The sequence below is a fragment of the Podarcis filfolensis genome (assembly GCF_964270895.1).
Source record: "Podarcis filfolensis genome assembly, chromosome: 1".
Taxonomy (NCBI): Eukaryota; Metazoa; Chordata; class Lepidosauria; order Squamata; family Lacertidae; genus Podarcis; species Podarcis filfolensis.
The window spans coordinates 85963423-85972927 of NC_139604.1; the positions used below are offsets into that span (position 1 = coordinate 85963423).

Below are 9505 nucleotides of genomic sequence, written 5' to 3' on the forward strand. Positions count from 1 at the left end.
ATACTGACTTAGTGGTTGAGGCCCTGGCCTTTGGTTACATTAAATGAAACTCTCTTCTATGTTCTTTGAGGTGCAGAGAGTGTTACCTAGAGACATGAAAGCTTAGAAAAGAGTCTAGCAGCTATATGAGGAGCAGTTTTAAGGGAGTTCTTATGGCAGGCCTGTTAGCAACAAATAGGCTGGGAACAGAATGCTAAACTGCTGCCCCCAGATTCAAAGGCTACATCTGCATGTAAAGCACTGTAGGTCTGAGAGGGGGAAAGTACAGTTCCTGGTATTCTTTGGTGGAAGTCATGTGCTTAAAGTATGTGGTGTGGATGTGATAGCTCCTTAGTCCCGCAGACTGACAGCTTGTGCATTTCCTCCTCTGTTCATAATCTGGGGGAGAGTTGTCTCTGTACGGTTCTGGTTTAGGTTTTGGTGTGGTGCCACCCCCTCCAAGGCATCACACTTGCCATAACAAAGAAGCAGATATCGCCTCTTGCCGTGAGCTGGGCTTCTGCCTGAAGAATCATTGAGGCCCCCTTATTCCCGTCTGGCAGAATCTCTGTCCAAGGAATTTGTTTCCTTTGATGCTTATGGAGAAGACAAAATATCCGCTTCATGTAGGAATGGGAGAAGACAACAGGAGGGACCGGGAGTTTTGCCTAGCCTCCCATGAAGGGCCAAAACAAAATGAAGTCACAGCACATAAAACATATGCAAAAGACAGCAGGTTTGGGGGCAACACCTTCACATCCTAAACTAGGCTACTCTGCTCTAGTTTCACTCTTTTTCTCCACGCATGCCCACAGGCCAGGGTCACATGAATAGCTTTTTCAGCTTTACAAATGTATTATCCACACCAAGAGGTGCTGAGAAGAAAGAAGGACCCAGGAGTACAGCTTTTTCTTTATAGAGGATTAACTTTCTGTCAGCGGAAGACAATGTGGTGCCATCAAGATATTCTGGATAACAGGTCCCATCATCTCCAGCATAACTAACAGTCAGGAATGATGGGAGCTGTGATCTACAACATCCAAAGGGAACCACATTGGCTACTCCTGGTCTAGGTGAGCAATGCAGAAACAGAACCTGGCCTTCTCTTTCCGGCATTCCCGTTAGTCACAAACAGTATGGGCTTATTTGCCCTCTGAAATGCACCCAAGTTTCATCTGTGGGCAGAATTAAGGCATTCCTTTGTGAGCAGCATATGTATGAATAGTGCAGGAATAAAGCACCTCTAGAGGAGCTTCCCAGAATGGTTTGCTTAACGTCCTTTGTAATCAGCCTTAGATGCTGCCTTCCCAGGCTCTTCCCATCAAGCACAGAGCTTTCTGTAATCTGCAAGACTTCAACCAAATGGGGGAAACTATCATCAGTGACCCTGTTATCCAGGACCTATCCCCTCACTTAATCTTGCCAGCACACTTGACCTTGCACTTGAGCTCCCTGCCCTCATTCAGAGACTCTTTGTCACACTCATTTCCTCTGATTGCCTAACAGCAGCTTCTGACCCTACCTTTGTGGCTTGATGCTGCTCCCTAGAGACCCTGGAAGTGCTGAGCATATTCTCAGCTTCTCAGTAGCTAAAGTAGCTATGTTGGTGGTTGGTGACTGCCATCTGCTGGGCAATTTATGAACTCCTGTGTTCAGTTTATGAACCCTTTCTCCCATGAATTCTGGAGTTCCGTTTATTGTTGGTTGTATTTGGAATAATAGATCTCCCCCACCCTGCCCCCTCCCGTCTCACTCTTCCTTCCTCTCTTGGTACTACTGCTTATGTGCATCAAAGCAGTTATTCTGAAATGGTTCCCAGGTCTACATACTCTAATCCAGCTCCAGTCTGAATCCATGGTTCACGATGTGCAGCAGTAATTACGTCACAGCCTCAAACTGTTCACACTGTTCTTTTAAAAGATTGCAGCTACTGGAAAAATAAACAACCCCAGCATTATACCTATGGACAAATGAGGTTTTCAGGCATTAATCCCAAAGGATATCAACATTTTGGGGGTTTAACAAAAATAGGCATTTAACCTGCCACTGAGAATGTGCATACCCTACCATGGTAGAGCAGTTTGTAAGACAGTCTCCATGTTTAATGTTGAAAGGGTCTGTAAATAGGTAGCATTAGCTAAAGGAGCATCTCATTTGCATGACTTGTTCATATAAGTATTCTTCTGACATGCTTATATCTTCAGCAGAACATTTAACTGATTTTTACATTTCATATCTTACATTGTGCATATAGTATTTCTGGAAAAAAGAACATTGAAAGTATTAAGCTCAGGGTGAACCACCCTAAGACCTCCGGAATAGGGCGGTATATAAATTCAATAAATAATAACAATAAATAATAATTTTCTGAATTTGTAATGTCTTTGGATTTCTTTCTGTTTCTTCCTTTCTCTGATTTTTTTTTTTAACAGTTTCTTTTAAATGTAAAAAATTGCTCTCTCATAGGACTCTCCTCCAGCAACTACAAAAGCTGCAAGCTCTGGTAGCAGGGAAAGTTTCTAGGCCATATAAAATGGCTTCCACACAGACAGGGACCTGCTTGATGGTAAGGTCTGCATGCTATCCATTCCTTGGTTACTTAAGCTTTATTTCTTCATTGTGTACATGTTATGTACTGACTTGAATAGGATCCAAAATGCAGCAGTCCGATTGGTCCTAGAACCATAGGATCCAAAATGCAGCAGTCTGATTGGTCCTAGAACAATAGGATTCAGAATGCAGCAGTCTGATTAGTCCTAGAACAATGCAGCAGTATAATTGGTCCGCAGGAGCCACCCAATCCAGCTCCAGGTGGAAGTGAATCCACAACCTGATTGGCCTACAGGAGAATCCCGGAATTAGCCAATCACGTGCAGCCCATTGTGTAAATAATGTATATAAAGCAGATATTGTGGGGGAATTTCCATTCCTCCTCACCACTATGAGCTGAATAAAGAGCATGAATCCACTCTCGACTCCGAGTATATTTCAGTACATATATCTCATTTCCCCCCCAGAGGGTCTTGGACTTGGACGGTGTTTAGGCCACATTTGTGGTTTGTCTCCCCCAGACAAACCCAAGAATGGTAATCCAAGAAGAAACATTTGTTACAGTTCATGTTTTGTTTACAGTGAGACAAATCACAAGTCTTGCCAGGGGGGGGGGGGGGAAAGGTGTCAGCCTTCTATGGGCAAGAATGACATGTTTTAGTTTAGTGGTCTCTGAATTTTGTTTCTCCTACTTTTCTTCTAAATGTGGTTAAAGCGTCTGTCTAGGACCAGGGACATCCAGTTTCAATTCCCACTCGGCCACTAAGCTCACATTGGACCAATTACTTTTTCTCTGCCTATTCTACCTCACAGGGTTGTTGTGAGAATAACTGGGGGGGGGGGCTGTGTGTGTCATGTATGCAGCCCCAAGCTCATTGGAGGAAAGGCAGAACAGAAATGGAGTAAATAATTTGTTTTAAAACCTGAATGTAATACTAACATTCAGATGTCAGGTGGCTTGGTTTGCTTGCAAGTATCATAATGGCATTTGGGATTTTAATGGTATAAGCACAGTGGTACCTTGTTTACAACCATAATCCGTTCTGGTGGTCCGTTTGTAAACCAAAACAGGTTGTAACCCAAGGCGCGCTGTCACCAATGGGGCCTCCGAAAAAAATTTGTTCGTAATCCCAAAAAAAGGATTGTAATCTAAAAAAAGGTTGCAAACCAGGACACGCACTTCCGAGTTTGACGTGTTTGTAATCCAAAATGTATGCAAACCAAGGTACCACTGTACACACATCTAAACTAAAAACTAAAGTAAATATGTGCTTAGTAACTGAATTCTGTTGATTTTCACCGTACTGTAATAGTTTATGATTTCCTTCTTTTCTCCTCAGTTGACCTGTGTGAACTCATGTACATATCCACACCCTGTTTGTTGACTGCACTGACTATTTCTGCCACATCTCCTCCACAGGTCCTCGTTTTGTGCTTTGTTCTGGTTCTGGGCTCCCTAATGCCGTGTCTCCCAGAATTCTCTTCAGCATCGCAGACAGTAAAAACAGCTCCAACGTCAGACATATACACAACCAGTAAAAGTGAGTCACATGTGATCTAATTGTTACTAAAGCCCTCTTGAAGAGCCAGAACTACCCCAAGTCACTGCTGAATCCAGCCAGCCATTTCCTCAAATGGTGCAGATTATCCTTCTGTCTTAATGGTAGCTCTAGCCAAGGCTGCATATGTACCATTCATTTAAAGCACATGACTTCTTCCAAGGAATCCTGGGAACTGTAGTTTAAGGATGCTGGGAATTATAGGCTTGTGAAAGGCAAACTACTGCTCCCAGGATTTTGTTTTGGTGGAGACGTTCTTTAAATGTATGGTGTGTACACAGCCAGTCTTGTCCCTGTGGTTTGTTTTATTCACAAGAGTGTATCAATTGAACAGAGCAGTGTTTCCCAAGCTTGGGTCTCCAGCTGTTTTTGGACTACAATTCCTATCATTCCTGACCACTGGTCTTGTTAGCTAGGGATGATGGGAGTTGTAGTCCAAAAACAGCTGACGGCCTAAGTTTGGGAAACACGGATTAGAGTGATGCATTGTTCTTGTTTCCTGAGTGATCTTTCCTCCAGAGCTGCTTGCTCCAGTTTATTCTTTACATGGTCCTATGGCCTAGCTGTACAGTAAAGCCTCATTTGCCTTTTAAAGGATTCATTCTCCTTCTCTTCTTCTCCTGTTTCTCCCACCATGGGAAGTAAACCAATTAGCCAGGAAGTCTCCCTGACCTTGGAAGATAAAACCCAAATTCAAATAAACATGTGATCTTCCAGTTCATTTGTTCACTCTCAGCCTGCCTTTAAAATTGTGATGAGAGTTATTAGGAGATGCCTACTCACAAAGCTACAACCCCCAGAGGTCTCTGGGAAGAGACATTGCTTGCTAAACCACTCTGAGAATTGTAGTTCTGGAGGGGAATAGGGGGTCTCCTGATTAACCTTCTGTACCCTTAACAGACTACATTTCCCAGGATTCTTTGGGGGAAGCCATGATGGTTTAAAGTGGTATGATACTGCTTTAAAGTACAAATGGGGCCTATATCTGTCACTCCAACTCAGCCCTCTGATCTAAAATCCTTCTTTGGGCTAATGAGTCTCCTTAACACACACGGCAAGAAAAGCTGGAAACAAGGGCCTGGTTCCCACATAAGCCTGTGGGCTGCACCACTTTAGATTGTACAAGGAGTGTACTTGGGAGGGGGATTGATATTATGGAATGCTTCTCCATTTTTTAAAAGTCCTGTAAACAGAGAGCTAGCTTGCCAAGGAGAAACACAGGCAGCTGCCTTGTACCCGGTCAGCCTCATTGTCCATTGAGCCCTCAGATAAGGCAGCTTCCTTTTGTTACTCCCTGACCACGCTAGCTTTCTCCTTCATACAAATTTCCTCTTTGTGGAAAATTAGATGTCATGGAAAAGGGAGCACATATTTTGCCTGCTTAAAGTCCCTAATGTAGCCATAAACCTGACAGTATCAATATTTCTCAGCCTAATCTATCACAGAGGGTTGTTGTGATTCCCTACTGGTGCCAGGGAATCTTGTATGCTGCTCTTAGCTCATTGGGAAAGGATGGGGGGGGATATTAAATAAGTACATAAGAATTATTTATTCTGTTGAGGCCTCACCTGCAGTCTGAAATGCTACAGTCCAGACACTGGCTTACCAACCTATCTGCTGTTCATGAGCACTAGGTCTAAGTGCTTCCTCATCTCAACTGAGCTGGCATTTTGAAATGGGGGAATTTAAAATCTCCAATAACTTCCGAACAGCTGGTACCCTTTTGTTGTATACGGCCATAGGCAGGATGGTCTGCTTTAAAGCCTGGCAGCATGGAGGCCACAACCAGACCTAAGTTGTTTGTTTATGGCTCAGCCAACACTCAGTAGGGAGGCAGCTGCAATGTGTATATTGGCCCTTGGGTAGCCAGACCAGCTGAAAGCCTTGAAGGGAGGAAGAATAGCGCTCTCTCTCTCTCTCTTTCTCTCTCTCTCTCTCACAGAACAGATGGCCTGTTTTAAAGCCCTCAAGCAGTTGGGATAGTCTGTTTTATAGCCTCAGTGGCAGTTTTAGTAGTGCTTTTTCCTTATTGCTTTTGTATCCCAACCATCCCTTAAAAAGCTGGAACAACATATGTAGGCTTCCCATTCAAACACTGGTCAGGCTCAGCTCTGTTTAAATACAGGCATGGGGGGTGCAGAGGAAGGACTTTATTTGCTCCTTAAAGGTACAGATGTCATGTTCAAAAGTGCTGCCTTTCACTGCACATTCTTGGCCCAAACAAAGCAGCAGCCTATAAATCACAGCTTCTGTGTGGCAACTTCACTCTGTAGCAGCCACCAAGAATCTCTGGTATTGGCCTGGTATATTCTACATGCAACATCCACATGGAAGTAATCCGACAACTAAGTTTTCTTACAGTTGCCACTTTTTTCTGGCCTGGTTTTTTAGCCTCCAAGAACTGCATGACAGGCAGTGCAGCTTTTACTCCTATGGAGATGCAGCAGATGAATGCCTCACCTGCTAGATTTCTGCTTTCTGTGTAGCTGGTGAGAACAAGAAGGGGAGAGAATGCAAAGCCTTGCAATAAGTTTGTGTGTGAGGGTCAAGATGTCTCTATATTCTGTGACTGGCTTTATCTACATGCCTTGGCACATGGGAGTGGGCTGGGAACAGCCTCATGAAGTTCCTATTCTCAGCCCTTAACAAAACTCTCCCTTTTCAGTTCAGTCACGGCGCCTTCTCTTCTACGATGAGCATGGGGGCTCCCTCGAGGAAGGCTACAGCTCCTTCATCTCTGTGGAGCATCCCGACAAGTGGGAAGCTGACCAACGCCAAAGCGAAGAACAGCGACCTCAGGAGCATGTGCACAGCCCCCTGGCTGTGGCTCACGAAACAGCCAAATACCTGCACAAGCCCCACCAGGAGGGGCCAGATCAGAACCAGACCAGCTCAGCTCTCACTAACCCCAAGAAGCAATTCCAGGAGAGGTAAGCAGGTGTGGGGCTTTCGTCTCTTTCCAGCTCATACCAGCTATATTCCATCTCCAAAGTGCAACGTGGGGTCTAAGCAGGGTTGCCAACTTTAAAGCAAACCACTAACCACTACTCCTGTGCTTTTAACAGATCTGCAGGCATCAGCCACTCATGGTGTTTATTTCCATGCCAGAACATCACTGCTGATTGCAGTCTTCAAGAGTCACAAGGGCAGGCTGTGTTTTTTCTTCTCTGTTTGTAACCGTCAACCTAAAGTTTCTGATCCTTCCCTGAGACCTCTTGCGTGCACAGCATAAACTCTTAACTCTAAGCGATGTTCCAGGGTTTTCCAAACTTGGGTCTCAAGCTGTTTTTGGACTACAAGCTACCAGGGATGATGGGGACTGTAGTCCAAAAGCAGCTGGAGACCCAAGTTTGGGAAAACTTGGTCCAGGCAAAGAGAACCCCACCCCACTCAACTGACAGTGAGAAATAAAGAAATAGGAGAATCTTCCGAGGAACCTCACCAGCCAACCTGAAAAATAGAACAAAGGATTTTGTATTTTATCTGTGCTTGTTTTGAGTCCCAGTTCTGGGGGGAAAGTGGGATAGAAATATATAAAACGTTGTTGTTGTTGATTATAATGAGGAGGAGGCAGCAACAGAGCAGTTATCAGAGGCCAGAGTTGAGAAATAAATAGCAGGTGACAAAATGACTGACTGGTACTTTCTTTCTTTCTTTCTTTCTGCAGAGACAGAATCTCCAGTGATGCAGCTGAATACTTGTAGCAGCTGCCAACCCTCAAGGCCTCTTCCGTCTGGATGTAGGATCCTTTAGTAGATGCCTGGTTAAGGCTGCAATTCCATGCATGCTTACCTGGGAGTATGTCCCATTGAACTTGGTGGGACTAACTCCTGAGTAAGCATGTGCAGGATTACACTGTAAGGGGCGTGGGTTGCAACCCTAAACACACTTACTAGGGGAGAAGGTCCATTGGACTTCCTTCTGCATAAACATGCATAGGATTGCACAGCACATGGGAGAGGATGTTCCATTTAGACATCTCCAAATTGGCCCTGAGTTCCGCCTCTTATACACTTGATTTCCAGTGTCAAAATTGCATTCCCTACAATCAGGGATAGCGTCTGGCAACTTGGACAGAAGCCTCAGTCAGCCCTCTAATTTACCCCCACTCACAATCACCATGGCCACTGGTTATGTTCTTTCCTCTCTCTGCAATATGTCACCAAAAGTTACCAACTTCTTGGCACACAAATCTGTACTATATAAATTTTCCCCAGCTGTGTCTGTCTCCGTGTCAGAAAAAGCTTAATTTCTATTTTGTGACTTATTTTTACATAGTTACATTAAAAAAAAGTAGAGAATTCAAAGGCAGAGACATATTACAGTTAAATGTTCAGATAAGAGAAAAAGAAAAACGTTCTTCATAGGAGGCTTTCCCCCCATTAAACATTAAGCAAAGTTCACAAAGCACCCCATGAATCAGTTCCTCTGTGATGAGGAACGCACTTGCCTTATCCCAGTTCTTGACCCTCTTTTCATTCAATTTTCTCTAGACAAGCCACCTCAAGGACTTTTCCTTTTACCTATGATTTCCCCCTTTAAAACATGAGACTGAAGGGACAAGTGTATGTTCCTTGCATGCCCCCATTCACTGAATGTTTCCTGGTGACATTTGGGACCGATGTAAAAGTCAACAAGCTGCAGCCATGGCTTTCCTTTCCAAAGTTTATGTAGGGATGGAGAGATCCTTCAGAGCAATTCTTCTCCAGTCAAGTCCACCAGGGACCAACACATACCGCTGCAGCCCCCCCAACCCACCCCTAAAACACCCTTCTCTGTCCCAACCCAAAACCAGCATAAAGAACCACTGTTCCATAGTTAGACATGCTCCTGGGCATAGTCCATGCGTGCCTCAAGTTCACATGGTTGTACAGAGACCAAAAGCAGAAATTGTTTGTACATAATGAACCTTATTTTGTATTATTGCCAATCCCTTAAGATATTGTATTTTGGAGACTCTCAGATCCTATTTTCTGTATTGTATTTTATTAAGAGTTATTGCGAGCTTGGCCTCTATGAACTTCCTCTCTTTGCAGGTCGCTGTTTCCTCTTAGTCTAGCAGCTGTTGTTTGCCTAGTTTTCTTTTTAAATATATCACTCTTTTCCTCCTGTTACTAGCTCTGCAATTGCTTTGGAGCAGCAAAATTAAAAAAAAAAAAGATGCAGCATCAGCTCTGTTGTTCGGATTCTTCATTATTTAATTGAGGGGTTATTAATTTAGCAAATCTCAGTGCAAGTGCAGGCCTGCCATCACTCACCGAATAATAGCTGTGCTCTCCCTTTGTGAGCAGAGGTCTCTGAGCCGAGCAGTGTTTCTCTGAGGGCTTATGCAGAAATGTTAATTACTGAGAAATGATGACAGCAGCTTCCCTCCTAGATCTATCATTCTGATAGCAATACCCCGGTAGCTATTGTAT

General features: G+C 44.0%; 1 protein-coding gene across 2 annotated transcripts in view; it reads left to right on the top strand.

Annotated features, from left to right (window-relative positions):
* The window catches only part of CREB3L1 (cAMP responsive element binding protein 3 like 1), an 80118-nt gene extending 70859 nt beyond the window's left edge, over window positions 1–9259 (top strand). The window contains exons 9-13 of one of the 2 annotated variants that reach the window (XR_014545058.1): window positions 2446–2545; window positions 3950–4070; window positions 6754–7018; window positions 7756–8451; window positions 8874–9259. Coding sequence is in view for 1 of the 2 variants with exons in the window: in XM_083602543.1 (XP_083458669.1) it covers window positions 2446–2545; window positions 3950–4070; window positions 6754–7018; window positions 7756–7792 (523 nt within the window). In the remaining variant the exon portion in view is untranslated. Of the gene's footprint in view, window positions 1–2445; window positions 2546–3949; window positions 4071–6753; window positions 7019–7755 lie in introns of both variants that reach the window. The other variant, XM_083602543.1, reaches the window with a different exon arrangement.
* The last annotated feature ends 246 nt before the right edge of the window (window positions 9260–9505 follow it).